We start from the raw sequence: 23,571 nt of genomic DNA on the forward strand, positions 1-23,571 counted from the left end.
TAGGTGATCACAATATAAGCTTATTTTTCAATTTAAACGTGTTTTAACGAAGGTACAAGCAATTTTATGTTTTTGGCCAAAATATCGATTTTTGAAGGTAAATATAGGTGATCACAAAATAAGCTTATTTTTCAATTTAAACGTGTTTTAGCGAAGTTATTGCGATTTTAAGTTTTTGGCCAAAATATCGATTTTTGGAGGAAAATATAGGTGACACCAAAATAAGCTTATATTTCAATTTAAAGTAGGGATTTTAAGTTTTTTGGCCAAAATATCGATTTTTGAAGGTAAATGTAGGTGATCTCAAAATAAGCTTATTTTTAAATTTTCAAATCGGCCCATTATTTCACCTAGAACCCCCTCAAAACGGGGTTTGAACTCATTATACCTTTCACCATTTTAGTGGGTGGTTATATTGGGTTTTTGCTGATGTTTGTATAGCACAATAATATTGGTCCTATACCCACCTTAAAGTATAACAATCGGCTCAGAATCATTTTCTATATCGATTTAGGTTCATTATTTCACCTAGCCCCCATATAACTGAACCCGCAAATAGGGCTTGTAAATCTTGTAATCAAATTACAGGTCGCAATTTTGGAGATAATTTAATGAAATTAGGCACATGATCTTTTATAGTACCATAGACGAAGCCTGTTGAAAACGGTATACTTCGGTATGTTATTTCACCTAGCCCCCACACACCTAAACCCGGCGAAAAGGTCATAATAGTTCATAGTTCATAATTATGTTTAATATACTCATATCTCGAAAAAAAGTTGCAAACACCAAGTTCTATACAAGACTTGATGACTATCACGAATTCCATAATAATAGGTCCTTATATGACCCTAGCCCCTATGAAAAGCCCCCCTCAAAATTTCACTTAAATGTCCACAATTTTATTCAACAATGTAAAAGGTGTAGGGTATTATATGGCCATAACAAATAAAATTTAATAATCATAACTTGTGTAGGGTATCATATGGTGCGCCTAGCCCGACTATGATATTCTTTTTGTTTTTATTTAAAAAAATGGTTTGAGATATATTGAAGTCATATTTCCCTTTCTTCTTTTATTACTATTTAACTTCTTTTAAATATTTCCAATTATAAAATATAATTATTATATTCTTACATAAAACTATGACCATGAGTTAAAGCATAACATTATTTCAAAGAAACACCCTAAAAAAACTAAAAATCTTATGAAAATTATAACTGTAAAGAAAGGATTGAATAAAATTTCTTTAATTTCTTATAATTACAATAGAAATTATTGTGGCATTTTTTTGCCCCTTTTTATAATAAATAATTATTTAAGTCTATAGTTTAAAATAAACACCCATTTTAAACTTTATTTAAATATTTAATGAGATCTTTTTTTTTTAATAATTCCTATTGCTTTCGTTCTACTTACAGACAACATTTGTCCAACAAACATTTGCCACATGGAGTATTATGTTGAACAAAGTCAACATTGGGCTACGATTACGATTAGTCTAAAACGCAGAAGAGCGCCACCACTTAAACCGAGACCACCTGGACTACTGCATAATATAAATAATAATAATAATAATAATAATACTAATTACAATAATTATTAACAAAAGTGGTAGTAAAACAAAAATAACAAAATAACTTTATAATAAAATCTCTGAAATCTAAAAAAACACATTCCAAGAATTCTTATTAAATTACTATTTATTTTTATAAAAATATTTAATATATTCTACTAAATAAAAAAAGTGAAGAAAAATACAAACAAGTGCTAAATTTAAAAAAAAAAATTAAATAATTTAAGTAAAAAAAGTCAACAAATTAAGTAATTAAGTGTTTTATATTAAAAAAAAGAAAATATAATGCAATAAGTTGTTTTGTGAAAAAAATAAAAAATAATAATTTATTTTATAAAACGTGTTTTAAACTTAAATATATACATAAATTTTAAAACAAGTGCACTTAAGGAAAATTATATTTTATGTAAAAAAAAACAACAACAACAAAAATTTGCATACTAACTTGGCTGTTAATACTACTACCTTTTGATATAAATTTATTTGGTTTTTTTAAAACAATAATTATTATTGCAAATTGTGTTTTCTAACGCTACAAGTTTTGTTTATTTTTGAATATTTACAACTTTATCAACTTGTATAATAAATTAAAATAGAAGTTTATTTCTTCGAATTTATTAAAAAAAAACACAAACAAAAAAGGATACGTAATTTATACTCGCATAAACAACAAATAAATTAATAAAATATCATCATAATGGGAACAAAAACTCAGCCGCAAATGCATAAAGGTAAGTTAACATGTTTTTAAATTATTTTAAATTTTTAGAATTTTTATTAAAATTTTCATAAATTGAAACAAATTTTTGTAATTGTAAATATTGTTAAAAGGTATAAAATAACCTTAAAAATAACAAGTCTCTTGGACCAGATGGCATACCGGCACTGGTCTTGATTGAAGCAGTGCTTTTCGACGCTAGTTCGTCCATTAGCTAATCTTTTCAGCATTCTGTACCATGCCGGCAAATTGCTAATGTAACGCCAATTCCTTAAAAGGAAGAGACTAATAATCCGGAAAGTATGTTTAATTTCCATCTTTTCAAGTATTTAGAGACCAACAATTTACTTAACGACTGCCAGTATGGCTTTCGTAGAGGTCGCTCCTCCGCCTTCCTCTGAGAGAAAATGGTGTCAATCCATTCAACATTTTTGCGAAAGTAAAGTGGTGGCTCTAGATATTTCAAAGGCGTTTGATAGAGTGTTGCATGGTGCACTTGTATCAAAACTAATTGCATTTGGTGTCGGTAATAAGTAACTTTTCTCGATTTATTTCGAGCTTTCTCAGAGATCGCACTATACAAGTTGTTATAGATGAGATCTCATCAAACGAGTTCATGATTAATTCAGGGGTATCGCAAGGCTCCGTTCTTTCCCCTACCATATTTCTTATCTTTATAAATGACCTTCTATGTCAAACTTCCAACTGTATCTACTCTTTTGCGGATGACAGCAGTATCTGCATTTCTTATTCATTCATGAATATGAATAATTAGCTCGACTTGATAAAAATCTCTGAATGGGGTCGGGTTAACAGAGACGATTTTAACGCCCGTAAGACTCAATGGATGGTGTAAATATTAAGGAATCAGAAACTCTTGATGTTCTGGGCATGAAAATTCAGTGCGATGTCCGCTGGACTAAACACATTTTTCAAGTGTCGAAAGAAGCATTCAAGTGTCTCGGTTTTTTTGAAACGGTGTAAGACATACTTCACTCCATCTCATCTTCTTACTATTTACACCACTTATATTAGACCGAAAATGGAATACAAGTCTCATGTATGGATCGGAGCTTCCTCTCCTGGCGTGCAGGAGAGGGCGAAGGTACTTATCGGTGATAGTAGGCTATCCAACTCTATTGATTTATTGGAACACCGTCGCAACGTGGCGTGTATTTTACTGTTGTTACAGCGACTGTAACCATGCCGAAATCGATGAAATTCTATTTTTAGAGAAAAAATCATATTTTTAATGAAAAGTCTGATCGAGCTCGAATCAAGTATATTTATTAAGGATTAATTATATTTTTAAAATTTTTAAATCAAACTTATTTTTAACTCAAATCATTTCAGCATATAAAAATTCAAAAAGTTCTGAAATTATAAACATTTTCGCATCATTAAACTTTCAAAACTATTAAGTTTAATCCCTAAAATAAGCGAAAAATTTAACTAATTAATTGCCTTGTAAATGAAAAAAATATTTTAATTGATAATTAAACCTTCTAAATTTACATTGAGCAATAAATTTTCAACTCTTTTTTGAAACAAGTTTAGGTTTAAAACGCACTTTACATGAAATTTTTCAATAAATAAATATTTCAAATCAAATGTAAAATCTTTAATCAATAACAAGGCCTTAATTTAAGTTAAAAAAACTCATTGCTTACAACTTTTTTTATTTAAAATATTACTTTTTACATAATTACTTACAAATCGAAAGTAGATAATTTTAATAAATAATAATGCAGCAAAAACTTGGTAATAACTTACAGCTAAATCTTAACAATGATATCGTTTTGATTACATAGAAGTACTTGAATAACATCTTATTAGTAATGATTAAATAAATACAAATTTCATTAGCTAGCTTTTGTGTGAAGATATAGAATCGACATATATATGTTTTTTCACTCGATTGTGGTAAGTACTTGACTTCTATGACAGTACTATGATTAATAATGACATAAAATGCTATTATGTAAGTAAATTTTTTGCATTTTAACTCTCTTCCTGTTAATGCAAATTTTTGCTGGGAAAAATCAATTGCTTGTACATAGACAAATTAGAATTGAAAAAAATGGCTGAAATAATTATTTAAATCCGAATCTTGTTAAGTGTAATTAATACGATTAAATATGTGTATGAGTATTGACTACTACAACAAAAACTAGAACTTGTATTTTATAGAAAAATACACGAATCTGCGTAAAATTTTTATACACATAGAGAAAAATTATAATTGAATATGCACTCAATTATAACTGTAACAATATATTGTTATTAAAAACATATAATTGTTATTTTAATTAGATTTAAAAAATATTGTAGTTAATGCAAACATTTGCGTGTTCATTGTTATTATAAATTTGAATATTTTTCACTAAAACATAACTATTTTTTCAGCAACTAAATAATGATAACCATGAAAACATATTATGTTATTTAAAACCATTTAAACTTACAAATAACCATAATATGTTAAGTTGTTATAAGTTATATAATCATTGTATGTTATGTTGTTTTAAATAACATAATAATATGCACGTAACTATAACTATATTATTTTCACTGTAACAAAATATTGTTATCAAAAGCATACAGTTGTTATGTTAATTAGAATTAAACAATTTTGTAGTTTCTGCATGTTTATCGCAATTATAAATTCGAATATGATTCACTGAAAAATAACTATTTTTTCAACAACTAAATAATGATACCCATTGAAACATATTATGTTATTTACAACCATTTAAATTTACAAATAACCATTATATGTTATGTTGTTATTAGTTATATAACCATTGTATGTTATGTTGTTATAAATAACCGTTATATGTAATGTTGTTGTATGTCTGCTGGTACAACAACAAAACAACTTTAGCCATACACACCTCACACAGATAGTTTTTTTTGTGTGTGTGTTGTTTTACGGTACATACATATTTTTATACGAAATTATGATCACATTGGATCATAATATAGTCATGTGTAACAATATTATGGTAAATAAAAAAATATCATGATGAAGTATTTCTGCGGTATTTAATCGTAATATGATATTTTAAAATGATTACATTAACCATAACATGTTTAGTCTACAATCATAATATGTTTTTCTTTATACATTTTTACCACAACCATCGTTTTTCTCTGCGTGTGGTTGCAATAATAGTTTTATTACAATTCAATACCATTTAAGTAACTGTAATTATATTTTTCTTGCGGCAACCTTATCTACATAATTACAATTTTATCTACATAGTTAAAATTTTTGCATAAAATTATATGCGCAATCATTTATTGTAACAATAAATTATTGTCTTAAGCATAATAATTGATGCAAATTTTATTACACTTTTTGCCTTAATCCTTTTTTATATTGTGCATGGTATCATAATATGATTGCTGCTTACATACTATGATGATAATCATAATTAAATGACCAAAATATAATTGATAGTTCTTGTCCTGATTTTATAAAAATTATGTATTGTAATAGATTTTTCTCCATGTACATGTTACTTATTTATTTTCTAACTATTTCTATACGATTATAAACATTAATTAATTTATTTATGTAAATAAGTCTATATACATAAAAACTAACTAAATAGACTTGTACTATTAGCATTTTAACATTCTACTAAAGAAAGTATACAACTAAACTAGTATTGAAGGAATGATAATGTCAAATCATCAGGTAAAATAACTTTGCATTAAGAATCGAATACTTCATTGAATATATCCCAGGTGGTTAGTTATTGTCGTAGTTAATTTTATCATTTTATTTTCCTTGTTTTTTCTTTTTTTAAAGATATGTATTACAGTAGAAATAGTTACCTAAAAAGTTTTTGTGCTAAATTAGATTGTTGATTTGGGGGAAAGAAAATAGTAAAATATTTACACGCACCCATATATGTTGCCCTATATATACACATAAATAGAATGGATAATAGGGTGACTGTTATTAAATGATACAAACAATTTAATTAACTAATTACACTGATATTTTATTTATATTTTCAAAAGGCATATAAGGTGTCCTTCATGTTTCTTTAGATGTCTGCTTTTTTTGAAGACAACATCTATTATAGTCAAGTGAAAACGGAGTTTAAATCAAGCCCATGTTGGGTCTAGTTCAATCTTTTACGTTATTAAATTAATCTTATTTTTATCTCATATCAAGAAAAAATTTAAGAACTTCCAACTGTTTGAAATATGATCAAAAAATAAGTTTTTAATGTACTTGATTAAATATTTTCTTTTGTCTTAACGGATCCGTACATGAATCAATTATTTTGTACTTGGTTTAATCCAGCTAAAATTTTTTGAAATTTCTAATCATATAAGAGTCATTTATGACACGTCTTCACGATTATAATGATCATATATGCGCTTATTTTCTTATCATAAATGATACTCTCATTGGGAGAAAATGGTACCCTATAGGTGACTTTTCCAATGGAGTCTTTTATCAGCTTATTTTGTAATCAGTTTCGATATATGTTTGATATATAAGTAATCACCAGGAAGATTAATTTATGACTTTGTTATTTAGGCGATTCACAAGCTTGTCATAAAGTCATATATCATAAAATATTAACACGAAAAAATATGACTTCTGTAAGCAACGCCCATAATTTAGTGTAACTATCATAAAACTTTAATATTTTATGACAAGCACATCGTGTGAATACCCCAATTGTTTTTTTTTCAAACAATCAGTTTTTAATCATAAATCGCTATACATTTTAGATAATTTTTTAGGCGCTCAACTTATTAATCACTTCCGGAACTACAAAAGGAGTCAAAGAAGACTCAATTTACTGATTAATCTTCTAACATACTTCCCTACTTCTGAAAACGTTTCAGTAAAATTTAGTTTGTCTTTCAAAATATGTGTCGCATTGTTTTAACGAACACTTCTTATAGACGCCACAATATTGAAGTGTATATAGTATAAGTAATCGAAAATAATAACAATGTTATTATTTTATATAGGAAAAAGAGTTTTTTTGTTGGCTGCCCTCTTTCGCTCTTTCTCTATGGGGGCATGAATGTTTTTGAGTTTAAGTAGATGTTTTTTGTTCGTTGTTACTTTATATTTGTCGTTTGTTTTTTGGTCTGAAACCCATTAAAAGTAAATTTAATATTTATTTTAATGTTTATGTACACTTCAATGTGTTTTATTTATATATTTTTTCTCCTTTTAAAGCTTAAGATACACTCGAAAAAAAGTGTTTTACTTAATTGGTTGAGTCAAATGTACTTTAGTCGTTTGCTGTTAAATATTTTTCTGAACTTGGTTACTAGTTCATTATAGTAAATTCTTATAGTGAAAAGAAAGAGATGGATTCCTAATCGATGCGCATAGTTACTTGGTTTTGCTCCTGTTGGTGCTTCAAAGTTTGAATAAGAGAGCGCACAAAGGCATTGAAAGACATTTTTCTCTCCATACAAAATGTATGAGAACCCATTGTCAACAGCGATTGTGGTTCCAATTGTAATTAAGCTGTAATCCAAACTCAAGTAAATCCGGAGCGTTTCAGACTTAAGGTTTTCTTTACATCAAGAGAAATCTTACAATGTACTTCTTTTAGAATGTTTCAGTTTGATTTAAGCCCAATTGCAGACTTGATTGGAAATAAAAACAAGAGTAATATATAGAAATGTATAATTAATCCTAAATTCAGCTTGATTTGAGCTTGATCCGTACTTGTTTCAGAAAAAGGAACTTTTAATCAAATAGTTTATTACAAAAAGATAGTTTAATTACAATTACATACACATTAGCATTTATTTAAATATTCTTAACTAAATGTAATGATTTTAATATTATTCCCAACAAAAATAAAACGAAGTACTTCCAAAAGAATAACATTTATTACCACTTCAAAAGTAGCACTAAGTGAATTTGTTTACATTCTGTGGAAGTAATGTTTAATGACTTCCAAAGAAGCGAATAGAATCCAATTTTGTTTAAAATTTAAGGTATATTATTTTGTACTGAATTTTTATTATTAAATCCCATTTTACTTTGGAGTTTATTGATAAATGCGTGTAATTTATTTATTTATGTTAATATTTTTTAAAATTTTACTTTCTAATAACTTCCAAAAAAACATATAAATTACTTACTTCCTAAGAATGACTTCAGATGTAGTGAATTTGTATTCAAATAAAAAGAACATCCCTCCTATGACAAGCGTGTGTTAAAATCATCACTTCTTCAGGTATTTTTCAGTACTTTCATGAAGTAAATTCGACTTCTTTTTCTCTTCTTTTGATGTTCTTCTTTTGCTGGGATTAAGAAAGAAATATGATGAAATAATTAAAAAAACAAAAATGTTTGTGCTGTTCCGTATGATATGATGGGTATATTATGAGAGCGGATTCAGAATGAGATCTTTCATATTATATGTTAAATTACTTTGCCAAATTTTTGAGTGTATAACTCTCATACACATGGTGTGGGCCAAATGTGCGTTATTAACTTTTTATGTTATTATTTTTATTTCTATTACCATGGCCCATAGTGTAACTAGAGTAAAAAACAAAACAGGGAACACAATACGAAAAATTAAAAAAAAAATCATGACCTAATAAAACATGAAACTATGTAGGTATGTATGTTCATACTAGTGTGAAAACTACAAAAACAAAAGTCCAAGTAAAAAAACAAAAAAAAAAAAAGAAACATTAAACTAATGAGTTCAAAGTTAATAGCGAAAATAATAAAAATAAATAGAATAAATTAGATGATGTTAAAAGTGTTAAGTCATAATACCTTATTTAATGTTTAACACAAAATAAAAACTTAAAAATTAAACCTTTAACAAAATTAATTGTTTTTTTGTTTTGTTTTTTAATTATATAATAAAAATATAAGCAAAACAACTCCTAGCACCTGTGACCCCTAGCAAATCATGCAAATGTCCATAACCAATTGAATAAATAAACAAATGTATACAATTTGGGTCAAGGTTATATACATAAATGGAGTATGAATGTGAATACTTTTGACACTTATGACACATTATCAACTTTTTTCCTGTATATTTTATTTTTCGATTTTATTAACTTAAAGTAGTGTGCAATCCCAGAAGTCTTAATTTCCTTAATTAACAGAATTTAATAAAAATATTTGTTAACTAATAGAGTAGAGTAAAAGAAATCAATCATCTAAATAATGCAACTATTACTTTATTTTGCTTTAATTTATTATGAAAGTAATATCGAATCTTGCAGTAACTTGTGGTTTATTGTAATTTTTTCTTTTCTAAGGTAATGGATTTTTTTCAATTATGTAATGGTAATCATTAGGGTGTTGTTTTTGTATCTTTCACCACCATAATAGGGAGGGTATTATACTTTTGTGCTGATATTTTTATAAAAAAATTGGTTCATCTGTCATAGTAAACTTTGTTGTCCAAATTCAGGTCGCAAGTTTAAATTTAAATTCAAGAAAGTTGAAAAAATTCTTTGAAAGGTTCATTTTATGGATTATTTTATTGGTCTACAATTAATACTAGATCAACCGACTTTAATGACTAGAAATTACTTAATATTGCCGTCCGAAAATTTTTTAACCCAAAGACCAAAGTATAAATATATATACTAAATTCCTTTAAATCCGAATTAGACCTCAGCATTTTTTCATCTCATCCAGATATTATGTCCTAGTGTTTGATCTTTTTTGATACGTTAGAACTGCTTTAAGACAAATTTAATCATAATATTTTGTACACTTGGCTTTAATCAATCCATAGCACGATAAGCCCGTTTTGGCTTGAATACAGAGCCAAATAATTAAATGTCTGTCCGTCTGTCTATGTGTCCCTCCCCCTGGGCATGTTTCCATGATGAAATGTCCATCATGGTGTATTGCACTCCCGTGGTAAAGAGGGGCTACCAATATCTCTAGTCTGCCGAGACTATAAACTGGTGATGTCAAATGTATCCTTGGCTTCGCCTCGGAATGTTTTGGCATGAGGTCTAACCAGAATACGATATAATCTGGCACTACGGGTGGCCGGTTGCCCACAGAACCAAGTCCAGACCGGTTAATTGGTTGAGATTCCTTCGGGATCCATGTAGTGGCTGTGGTTTAATACCCAAAATCGCGGGGAGTGAATGTTGGTTTAAGGACTGATATATGCTATACCTAATGGATTGGATAATTCTCTCCTCGAACAGGTCTGTGTACAAAGCAGTATATGCTGGATTCCTAAACCCGATCGGTATTTCTTACCGGTCATGTAGTGGGACGCCGGATTGGAATCAATTGACTTTGTAAATTTCTATTTCCTTTGTTACATTGATCCGTTCATAAAAGAGGGGTCCTTATCCATTTTGTTAGGTATTTCCATATACCAAATATGTCTCTAATTGCTGTTGCCAAAACAACAGAGCCATTTCAGAAGTGTGATTGCGCGGGCTTAAAGAGGTTAAGGAATGCACCGGAATGGGTCTTTCATGACATCATAAGGGTGGTCACCTTCCGGCTTACCGGAAGATTGATTAACCTGATGTTGGGTCTTGTCAACCTCTTCTATTGACTTTAGACCAGTCACTGCTTTTTCCTTGTCGGGGTTTGCATTGGAATTGATCCCAAGCTGGCTGTCATTTCGCAACGGGGCTACTATGGCAAGAGATTAGATAGCTCGAGTTCTTCAACAATGTGCTTGTACATGGACCGGCTCAGCCATGTGCAAAAATTGCTACCTCATTGAAGAATTCAAGGGCGCGTGGTAGACCGTTTCTAGTCTACGATTATTTTGAACTAATCGAAATAGCTAATTTAGAAATGACAGATCTACTACCAAAACTAATAGATTCTGAACCACTTTACATAACTTTTTGATCAGTTTCCTATATTAATACATAATCAGTCACCCCCTAATAACCTAATAATCATTATATTATTGATTTCAACAACTATTTAAGTTGTTAATCATCATTGATTCATTTTCATCATCATAATTGATCACAATTTTTATTGCTCTAGCAATCGCACAATGAACTGGGCTCATATCCATACATATGTGTTTGTGTGTGTGTGATTCCACACAATAAAAAAACAAAAAACAAATAGAGCGAAAAATCTGTCATTTGAATTAATTAAACAATAAAATGATTGAGAAAATTGAAACCAAATGAAATATAATCTCAATAGTTATTGTGTGAATCTAGAAAAGAAACCAAAAGTAATGGCTACAAAAAAGACATACATACATCATAATTAATTATTTTCAAATGTCGTTATGTCGTTAAGCGGAAATATTTTTTTTCTATTTGTTTATATTTACAAATCTAATCAATTTTGCAGAATTAATAGTTTCTTTTGTTGTGTTAAAGTTGGATTACAATTGGAAACGCGGCGACATTAAGTGACTAAAGCTTAAGGAAAATGTATATTAGGATTTCCCGTCGACCACTTTTTTATAGGAATACCTATCAATCGATGCGTATTAATGTACTAAACATGAGAGAAATAAAGAAAGATTTTTTCTGAAAAGGGCCTCAGTTTTCTACTAGCGATTAAAAAATTTGTTTAACATGATTCGATATAAAATAAGATTTGAGAAAAAACGCCAAGGTACTGTTGAGTTCAACAGAACACTAGCGTCATTGCTAAACTCTTATCGTTGGTGGTCCAAATTGTATTCAACTTCAACTTTGTTGAAAATTAAAATTTTTTTGCATACAAACAATATTTAAATAAGTATGTCTGAAAGTTTATAACAATTTGCGACAAAAACAATAGTACTGTTGACCACATTTTTGCATATACACACATATACACTTATTTGCTATTGTAAATAGTATTTTTTAATATTTTTGTTTGTATAATTTCAAGCTAGTGAATGAATATATGACTCATTCAACTTCATACCAGAAGATCGACTCGGTGTTTATGCATAGCGTATGAACTCGCTTTAAGTTTAAATCTATGAATAGTATGATAAACAGTGGGCCCGTTGGTCGCTATTAAGACTGATGAAAAAATTAGGTTAGTCTCAAGTGGAACGTAAAGCATTTAATCCCTCAGTTGCAATACTGAAAATTAGCTGAATTAAACGATTTTGGAGGTTAATTCGTCAGGTCAAGAAGAAATTAAGTTTTGAAAATTTTGATTCTGTAGACCTCTCTGTTGCGCCACGATAGAAGCCTATTTTTGACCACAAATGACATATTTTTATTTTGCATACACGCAGAGAAAAAACATGGTTGTGGTAACCATCTTCAAAGTCCAACATATTATGATTAAAATGATGATTGTAGTCTAAATAAATAACAGTTATTGTAACAATTTTAAAATATCATATTATGATTAAATAAATTTCAAATATTTTATCATAATATTTTTTATTTACTATAATATTGTTATACACAACTATATTATGATCCAAAGTGATCCAAAGTGAAATCAGATGTTATAAACTAAATGAGAGTTATTTCAACTCATTTTATTATCTCGTAAAACAACACACACATAAACAATAATATGTGTGAGTTGTGTGGCTAAAAATGTTTTGTTGTTGTACAGAGAACAACATAACATATAATGGTTATTTGTAACTTTAAATAGTTGTAAGTAATACAATCTGTTTTTATTGTTACCATTAATTAGTTATTGAAAAAATAATTATTTTTTAGTGAATCATACTTAAATATATAATTGACATGAACATAAAAATGATTACAGTAACAACAATATTGTTAAAATAGAATTCAAATAACAATTATATGTTTTTGATAACAATATATTGTTACAGTAACCATGTCGTACCATGTTTTTTCTCTGCGTGTACGATGCCATCGGTAGGTTAGTAATTAGTGTTGTAGTCTGTCAGACCATATCTGTTGGGCTCAATTGTTACCAGAAAGAGTTCTAAGTGTATTTCTTTGGTTTTAATGTAACACACATCCTCCTTTAAACTAACAGAGGTCTTTCAGGTATTTTGACTACGTACTACATTTAGTATATCATGGGATATGATCAATCATATCCCTGCAAAAGTTACATCCGAAAGTCCAACATGTCAACTTTAAATTAAAGGTTTAATCTCTGTTAATAATTATATATTCTTCAAGATATCTTAATGGCAAGCTTGAAACACCATAAATTCAAACAAGTAAGAAATTATAGTCGGACGAGGCCGACCATATAATATCCTATACCTTTTACACAAAAAAATGTGATTTAGTGGTCATAATAAAGCATTTAAGTTGAATTGTACCTTGCGACAGATATATGTACATACTTAAGCCGTTTACTGTTGAATGAACATTTAAGTGAAATTTTGAGGGGGCTTTTCATAGGGACTATAAGGATCTATATAGAATTCGTGAGGGTCATCAAGTCTAGTATAGAATTTGGTTTTGCTTTAAACTTAATATAAACATAATTATGAACTTAAAATCCCTATTCGGCAGGTTTAGTTGTATGGGGGCTAGGTGCAATAATGGACCGATGTAAACCATTTTCAACTGGCTTCGTCTACGGCATAGAAGATCATTTGCTAAATTTCATTGAATTATCTCCAAAATTGCGAGAATTTTTTGAAAACAACAACAACTTGGGAATAGTTATGAGATTAATCTGATGTAATGTACATATGTGTGGATTGCGTCATCTAGAACATCGAGAAGTTAAATGGAGTACGTTTTTCTATATATTTAAGTTAGTTTTGTTATGGATAACTTTGCAACGAGTATATGGAACATTTGTTTGGAAAAAAAAAATCTGCAATTTATTAATTTAATTTTGTTTGTTTCTATCGATACCACTGTGTGCATTATTTTTAACATTTTTAAGGTCTGAAACACGTTTTGTTAAGAAATTGATATGCGTATTAAATGAAACATTTATTTCTTTTTTTTTACTGTTAAGTTGTTTTTACATATATAAATATTTTTTTTGTATATACTCATAGTAAATACCCAAGTGGAAGTACACATGTACTTAATTTTTAATTTGATAAAAAAAATATGCACGTTTTTATAGACCAGATATACGAGGTTTATAATAGAAGTTTTTTTTCATTGTAAAACTTGAAGCTAAAAACCGATCTTGTTTAAAAATCTAATGATTCAGTTTTGAATATTATATGCATTTAAATTTTAATAACAAAGTTCAAAAGAAGACTGGATTAGTCAACAAATTTTCAAAAGTAACGATAATAGATGATTTAAAATTTCTTTATGGAAATATAAAATAACACACATTAGTCAACTTTAGACGTCACCCTCGTATGTACAAAAGTAGTTTATAGTAAGTAATAATATTCAATAAATCAAAATTTGAAATATTATTAAATATTTATATTTTCGTTTTAATTTTCTATTAATAGTTTACTCTCATGGGTATAATAATTGTTCACGAATAACGAGTACTCATACTCATATTCGTACTCACTATACATTGACATTTAACTTGGAAATACGGTCATAAATTCCAAAAATTTATTATAAGATACTTGGGGTTTGAAAACAATAACGGAATAATTAATATAATATGCATTTGCTATTAACAAAACTTTAGTCACAGCAAACAAATATCTATAAGTAGTTAGTAGCCTTGATTGAGACTTTATTGTGACTATTTAAATGACAATATATGTACGTGATTTGGAATGAAGTAAACACAGTTTGTGGCTTAAAAGTATGGGTGGTCTATATTATGGTTCACGGACATTTGGCAATAACAAATAATGGACCGACTGTAATAAAATTTTTTTCATTTTCTAAACAAATGAAACAAATTTATGTCAAATTTGGTCTTATCTAGTTTAAGAGACTTTTGAAAATGGGTTCCTTATCGACCTCTATATAGATATATCTCAGATATTAATGTTTACTTTTATTTGTATTATAAAGTATTCCCGATAAGATCTGTGTATCGGTATTATATCACTTTATTAATGTAACGGAACTCCTTTCGAAATTTAGCAATAAAACAATAACATTGAAATGTTTTTTAACTCATTAATGTAATTTTTATGAAAATCTTTTGCATTTAAAGACCGTTATATATCCAACTGTCAACTGTTAGTAACACGTGTTGAATAGAGGTATTCAATCCTTAAAAACACGTACTTATATATATGTACATATAGTACATATAACTACTATATATATTTAGTATACATTCAAGAAATTGCATTAATGAATTACCAGACTTAAGCTGAGAGAATTATTTAATAAAATTGAAAAAAAAAATCTCTTATACAATTTGTATTAAAAGAAAGCTCTTATATATATTCGAAAAGCTTTACATTATACTCTTATAAAAAATATTCTCTTTATAATGCTCTTATAAAACACATTTGAGAAACATATGCTCTCTGGTTATGCTTACCAGATTGACAATAGTTATTCAGCTAGGAGTTTTTGAAATATTTGATCACATTCGAGTTATTTATGACTCTTCTGCACGATGAGGTGATTTTCTAATCATAAATGATATATTCCTCGAGTCATTTTAAGTGCAAGTGTTGCTGTTTCTAATTACTGTTGTAATCAACTATGTCCATGTATATTGTAATAGACGGCTGGTTTCAAAGAAAACTTACATTAGAAGTGCAGAATGGCGACTAATGCTTCCGGGGTTTAGTATTTTTAAAGAGAAAGGTTCCCTGTACTATTAGTTTCGTTAAAAATCCTGTCTAGAAGTGTTCCCTATATACACGTATGATTTAAGGTTTTCATTTGGTCGTGGTAGTGTGCCATACAATTGCTTAGGAGGAGGTTGTTGTTTCGGATTTTCATGCAGCCACTACGGATTTACTGTGACACTGCAAGCCTATCAATCCTGGACTAAGATTAACTGCAGTTAAGAAGGTTAATTTAAGTTATTTTCACTATGATCTGATTCGCACGTTTCAGCTTGGATCTGAATCCTTTAATATATATTTTTATTGGATTTTGTCCAAGAAGTTATCAAGGATGACTTAAAGAACTTTCTTAAATTGAAAATCTATTGAAAAAACCTTATTTTATAATTCAACTTAGGACATTACTTTCTTGGTTGTAATTTCTAGCTTTCCCAGCCTTAAGAATGAAGTTCGGCTGACACGAAAAAAGGACACGTACAAGATGCATATTGTGCATCTTATACATGTCCTTTTTTCGATTTTATTTTATCTTTAGAATTCTTCAGCGAACGTTCAGGATGTGGCTTTACGATTATAATCAAGTTTATACCTTGTGTTTATCCTTTGATTCACCTCTCTAGATATTTACGGTTGGAACATTTGGAACTTCCATATTCGAGCCACTCTAATAAAAATCACTTAATTTTGAATTTGAAATACATACTATTATGAGATTATTTTACCCACATCTGGCAGCCCAGTTTAAAATTTTTCTCTTGTTTTTTAAGTTTTTCTTTTTGCCTTATACTCTCTCTCTCTCTTTTTTATTGAGCTTTTTTGTTTTGTTTACTACAATTAAAACAAATCAGCTGTTAAAAAGTTTTGTTTTTGTTTATATATGCGCAAAATCATGGCATTATGTCAATAGGACATGAAAGCAAAATAAACAATAAAACTGTTTAGAAAAGCAAATATGAAAAAAAATAAACTTTTTCATGCTGTTTGCGTTGGTGTGTACTTAAGTGAGTGGCGGGCGAGTGGATGATGTCTTTTGCAAGTACATGTGTACGTATGAGTGTTGACTGTTTTTGTTTTTCAATTACATATTTGTAACGGTAAAAGTGATGCATTAATGCACATGTCAAATGGATGCATTCATACATTCAACCATATGATTAAATTAATTTTGTGGTTTTCACAACCACATTTTCTTGTTTTTGTTCAACGATGCGATTGTACTATTTGACAGTTGTTTAGTTCGCTTCGGTTTTGTTCTATTCTGCCCTGTGTGTGTCATCGTGGTTTTCTAGGAAGGCATAATAAACATGAAAAGACTTAATAAACTCATGCATGCATGTTCATGCTCCTAATTTCTAAATAGAGAATGAAAAAAAGGGTTTAGTAGTGCAAGTTCATGCCTGTGTGTGTTTTTGTTTTTGCTTTCTTACAAAATGGCCTTGTTCAGTGTCATAGATTTTTATTTTATTTTTTTCATTTAAAACATTTTCATTGTTTTTATTTGTTCTCTTAGTTTTTGTTTCATTTCTATTAAATGATTTATTTAAAGTATTAATTGAATCTTGATTGTTTTAATTGTTAAACAATAAATAATACATTTATTATTATTACTGTGTTGTTTGTTTGATTTCCGGTTAAAGGTTTTGTTGAGAACTTTTTTTTCTTAAATTGTTGTATAAAATTCAATTCTTCAGAATTCTTTTTTTTTAGGAATTATTAATTTTTTCTTTTATAATTTCATTTATTGTCTAAAATTTTCATACAAAAATTTTGTATTATTATGAGCATTATTTATTGAATTAAAGTGATTTTCCTTTTGTTGTTCGTAAAGAAAATATACTCATGCGCTAAAACTCTTCGTTTTCGTTTTATTCTCTCAATTTCTTGTGAGATACCCTACATCCTTAAAGGGTTTTTTGTTACAGACTTTGTAGTATTTGAATCAATTAATAGAAATCCATAAAAAAAACGGACACAGTGGGGAATATGTTTAAAAATAAGAATCAGATCAGCAAAGCAAAACCTACACAGTGCGAAAAAAGGATGTTTTAAAATTATACACGCTTGCTACCAAATCGACACCAAAGTGTTTATAATTTTTCAATAACACTAGTTGTAAAAGTATGTACGGATAGTTGTCAAATCAGTAACAAAAATATATCAAATCAACAAAACAAAATAATATGTTTTCAAAGTTACAACGCAATGTTGTCAAACAGAACTTTGCTTTGTCGAAATACCAACGATGCATTGTCAAAATGATAAGAAGCGTAATCAAAGTGACAACGATGCGTTGTCATTCCAAATGGTAACTGAGTGATATTTAAATTTTATACACATCCGTTGTCTATGTGTTAACGGACATAGTAAGTTAATAGACTTTTCGACCGATTTTTTCCCTCTGTGTACAAAACAAACAAAGTTCCTCGGGATGAGATACTTTGTAATAATTCTCGTTATCCATTTTATTAAACTTGTGATTTAAATATATGATATTCACAAGTGATAATAGTATTTTTTTATTTTGGAGAGCAATGGAACTTCTGGTACCAACTCTTACATAGGTACTTACCTGACATTTTCAGATTTAAATGCTGCTTTACACTAACTTTGAACCTACTTACTTCATCTTTGCTAGAAATTCTAGTTGAGTGACTAGAATTTCCGATGGATCCTTATTTTGTTCTTCAGTAAAAAAAAGTTGTAGTTTCAGGCTATTTCAAAAAAAATTTTACATAACTTCAGGCCTTCTTAGCATTAGTTTATGGTTTCAATGAGGTGACGTGGTAAATTTCAATATTTCCTAACTTTTGCAAATTAATTTTCAACTGGAATTTATCGAACAATCTTGAAATCAAGGGTTTACTTAACTCTTTAACTGATTTTTATTTTATTTCTCAATAGGATTAACTACTTTTGAGTTTGAGGTTCAGACCCATGTAGAACATGAATTTTCTAAGAGAAATTCGGCATCAATAAAAAGCTTAAACGAACTTTGTCAATTCCTTTAATTTACAGTTAAATGTTTCGATAGATTGAAGTCTTCATCAAAACATCCCTTACTATTGCCCGATATGGTGTTAAATTACAGAAATGTCATTGGAGACAAGTACTTACCACAATCGCTTACAAGTAATTAGAAAAATCATTCAATGTAAATTATGTTATGAAATGTCATTGGAGACAAGTACTTACCACAATCGCTTATAAGTAATTAGAAAATCAACCAATGTAAATAATGAGCATAAACGTATATAGCTTCTATATCTTATCGAAAAAGCTGATTAATGAATTATAAAGTATTTTTCTAACACATTATTAATAAGACGTTATTAAAGTACTTCTATGTAATCAGAACGATATGTAGTAGTAATTGAAAGGTATGTTAATAGGCAAGTGATTACAATTGCAAGTCATTATCAAGTTTTTGCTGGGTCATTATATTGGTAATTTATTCTAAAAGAGTGGGAAGAGCTTTTTGTATATTAATACTTATAACCTTTCGGTCATAGAGCCAGTAGTCTGTTCTGACTTTCTAGTTTTATATACATCTGATCTGACACTCTTCCTCAAGATCTTTAGATTAGCAATGCGGAGTCGATTGTGCGTTTAAACTCAACACGTTATAGTTGAAACTTTTATGTTAAAAATAAGCCTTTCGATCACTGGCATCGGGATTTATGGCTGTGACAATATGCGCGCTTGTTTAAGATAACTGGAATCTTTACAAAGTTGATTCTTACTATTAAACTAGTTAATATGTGAACTTATAGTCATTCTCTATGCATGGGTCTACGATTTAACATAAGTGGTTTAAATGAAAAGCAGTTTTCCGTAATTTTATAGATTCAATTTTGAACCGATTTTTCAAAAATTTGAGTTTGTTAGATATCTGCTGAATTTGAAAACATTATTTTATCTATTTTATAGATATACTTAAGCAGCGGTTTTGCTAATTTTTCAATAACCCAAAATTTCGAATTTACATTTGGTCCATAGAGATCGTAAAAGGAAAATATTATTTAATTTATAGAAAGGAAATACTCTTGATTCAGTAGTTCATAACATAAGTCGACTACTACTTATGGCTTAACGGTCGGTAACATAAGTAAAATTCTTTTTTTTTGAGTTTTTTTTTGTTATTGTATTTGGTCTTGTTATTCTCGTTGCCAATAGTAGCCAACATATTGGGATTGTTGTATGAGTCTTACGATTTAACGAATTCAGTTGAGCATACGTCGTTAGTGGGTTAAAACGTTTTTTTCTTATGGACGCGCGAGGAATTTTCTAATAAAAACATTTTTTTTCTTCTAAAATAAATAAATAAAAGAAACATCAAAAAATCAAAAAAACTTAAAACAATAAATAATAGATTATTGAAAATAGTGCAAAATACATAATTTCAATTAGATAAAAAGAAATAAATTTTCAAAAGTAAATAAATAAAACAAAAAATTTAATTAAATTTAAGAGTGTGTGAAAAAAAGTGATTCTTTTATTGTTAATCAATCATTTCATAAAAAAAAGCTTAAATAATGGAAATTTCAAATAATTACTATTGCTGTTGTTGTTGCTATTTGCTATAAATGAGTTTGTATATTTACAACGTAAAAGTGCTAAACAAATTTTAACTGAAAAGAAAAAAATCGAAAAAAGTGAATTTAATTAAAATTACAGCAAACGTTTATCCAACTGTCCAACCAACCAACCAACCAACCAACCAACCCATTCATCCTTATTATAGAAAACATGAGTGTACCCCATGTATTTGTGTATCATCGTTTTTGTATGTATGTGTGTTTTTTTTTTTTTTTGGTAACAACTAAAAATGACGGTCAATTTGTCTGAGGGGTAATACGATTGTTGGTTGGCCATTTGCTGTCGTTGTCATCCTCTTAGCCAACGTCAACGTAGTTTATACCTTTTTTTCTTTTTGTTGCTATTGCTGTGGATTACGGTCCATTCATATATAAAACTATTTAAATACATTCAACTTTAATACTAGATATATACAAAAAATAAAAATATATATTTTTTTTTTGTAAAAATCTACGTAAAGCTAAAAACCATCATCTATTTATTTATTCATCATCATTCGTTTTCTTGTTTATTTTTTATTTTTTTTTTCGAAAGTGTCAAGAAATATTCCGCATTATTTAACAATAACAACTAAATAATTAAGATTTAGATTTCTGTTTCTAGTTTCCTTTGGCTGTTCTTTGAACTATTTTTATGCAATTGTAAATTTTATCGATTTTTAGGTTCAAAATGTGTTAAAAAAAACAAAAAATCGTGTTTTTTTCGTAATTTGCTGTGAATATATAAAAAAGGAAATTGAATAAATAATGTAGAGGAAATACCATAGACGTTTAAATTGATTTAGTAATATGAAATATTTAAATTATTTTAAAAGTTCGATGAAAAAATTAACGAAAGTAGTGAATGTATGCAGAACATTTCAGATTTCTTACGGTGATCAGTTTTCCTTAAGAAGCATTTTTCATAAATTTTAACAATTATATTATAATTTTTAAAATTAAGAATTGATTGATTTAAATTATTCAACTTATCAATGTTTGAATCGATTTCGTTAATTACCCAGCAAAAAAAAGAACTTCCAAAGAAGTGAAAAAGAAGTAGAATTAATTTTATGGAAGTACTGAAAAACCCTGAAGAAATGATGATTTTAACACAGGCTTGTCAGAGGAGATATGTTCTTTTAATTTGATTCCAAATTCACTACATTTGAAGTCATTTTCAGGAAGTAATTTTTATGTAGTATTATAGAATACAACTTATTTGACTTAAATAATATTAACATAAATAAATTACACGCATTTATCAATCAACTCCAAAATAAAATGAGTTTAAGTCAAAAAATTTCAATACAAAAGAAATATGAAATTAATTTTTAACAAAATTGGATTCTTTTCGTTTCTTTGTAAGTCAATAAACATCACTTCCACAGAAGGTAAACAAATTCACTTAGTGCTACTTTTGAATCGGTGATAAATGTTATTCTTTTGGAAGTACTTCATTTTATTGTTGTTGGGTATCGTTAGCAATACATACATATGTTTGACTGCATATCGTTCTGCTTATATAGAAGTACTTTAACAACGCCTTATTAATAATGTTTTATATAAATACTTTGTAATTCATTACTCAGTTTTTGGATGATAATATAGAAGCTGTATATGTGTTTTTTGCACACGATTTACATTGACAAATGTTTCTTATTACTGGTAAGCAATTGTGGTATCTAGTTGTCTCGAAGTAAGTAAATTCTATTCATTTAACCCCTTACCTGGTAATGAAGTCAGATGTCTGGAATATAATATTTATGGAAAGTTTATTTTTAATCATTTGTAAACTTACATACATGTGTGTATTGATCTATATTAGTTGAATATATAAGTTCGTCAGATATCTAAGGACTTTGAGAAAGGTGGATTTCGATGATCTGAAAAATCATAACCTTTACTTTTAACAGTACTAGTTGAATTCTCAACATTTTTTATAAAATAAACTATCTGACTGATTCATTTGTGGATCAATATATTTTCATTCCATTAGCAGAATTCTGAATTGTATGTATCAAAAACAGGCGCGGATCCAGCTCATGCGTGGGGGACATTTTCTTATTTTCTTTTCCTTTTTCCTCATTTCAATTTTTTGAATCTCATATTTTCGTTTTGGGGGACGGGAGGTAAGGAAATGGATCCTTAGATCTCCGCCTGATAGTATTTGAAAACATAATTACAATTATAATATTAAACCATTTTTTAACCGATTTGAATAATTTTCAATTGCAAACCCTAAAAGCATTATGAATAGATCTTAGAATTAAAGTCGCTTACAAAGGGATTTAAACTGAACCGATTTTCCTTATTTTCAATAGCAAAACTTGTGAATTTTTATTCGATAAAATATTTTAGTTCGCTGGATATCTATCGCCATTGGGTGTATAACTGATGGCAAATATCAGCTAATTATTGGAGGAAGAATCGAAGCATTTCGGTATAACTTGTTCTGAAGTGAAACGATGTAAACAAACAGGCAAGGTTTAAGCTAAAATACTAACGTGCTTAGAGTTCCCAAACTCTACTTTATAGTAAGTTAGTTAGTTAGTTATAAAAAGGAAACCTAGAAATCTATCGGCCCTGTTGTGCGCTCCTTAACCAGTGCCTAAGGTTTGAGTCAAACTCTACCTCTGGTATACCAAGCTAGGAGAATAAACATCGGCTTCATAACATATGAAGTTACACCACAAAGGTCCAGGACTGGCTTAAAACTAATCCAATATTTGGAGAAGACATACTCCATTTTACATTGTGATGTCCTGGACAATGATGTTATGTTATTCCGATAATGTTTACAGGGAGTGTTTTTTTGATTACTTAAATAGAACTGTCATTTCTAAGTAATTGCTCCACAAAATTGGAATTTTAAATAATCTCTATTTAATGACTCATAATATTTTTTTAAGTGCTGATTTTTTCTTGTTGTTAAACTTATTTGTATAAAAAAAGCTTTTTTCTTTTCGTCTTTCTATTTTTTTCTTTTTATTATACTAGAACAAAAACAAAAAAGTTTTATTGGTTTTATATGCCTTGGGAAAATATGATTGCATTTAACCTAAATAAATGCGTGGAGC

The 23,571-nt window shown here is 28.5% G+C and overlaps 1 protein-coding gene across 1 annotated transcript in view; it reads left to right on the forward strand.

Annotated features, from left to right (window-relative positions):
• Positions 1 to 1,920: 1,920 nt before the first annotated feature.
• The window catches only part of LOC111675998 (probable phospholipid-transporting ATPase IM), a 72,203-nt gene continuing 50,552 nt past the window's right edge, over positions 1,921 to 23,571 (forward strand). The window contains exon 1 of the mRNA XM_046945612.1: positions 1,921 to 2,308. Coding sequence (XP_046801568.1) covers positions 2,275 to 2,308 — 34 coding nt within the window. The 5' untranslated portion in view covers positions 1,921 to 2,274. The remainder of the gene's footprint in view (positions 2,309 to 23,571) is intronic.

Source organism: Lucilia cuprina, chromosome 3 (assembly GCF_022045245.1).
Source record: "Lucilia cuprina isolate Lc7/37 chromosome 3, ASM2204524v1, whole genome shotgun sequence".
Classification (NCBI taxonomy): Eukaryota; Metazoa; Arthropoda; class Insecta; order Diptera; family Calliphoridae; genus Lucilia; species Lucilia cuprina.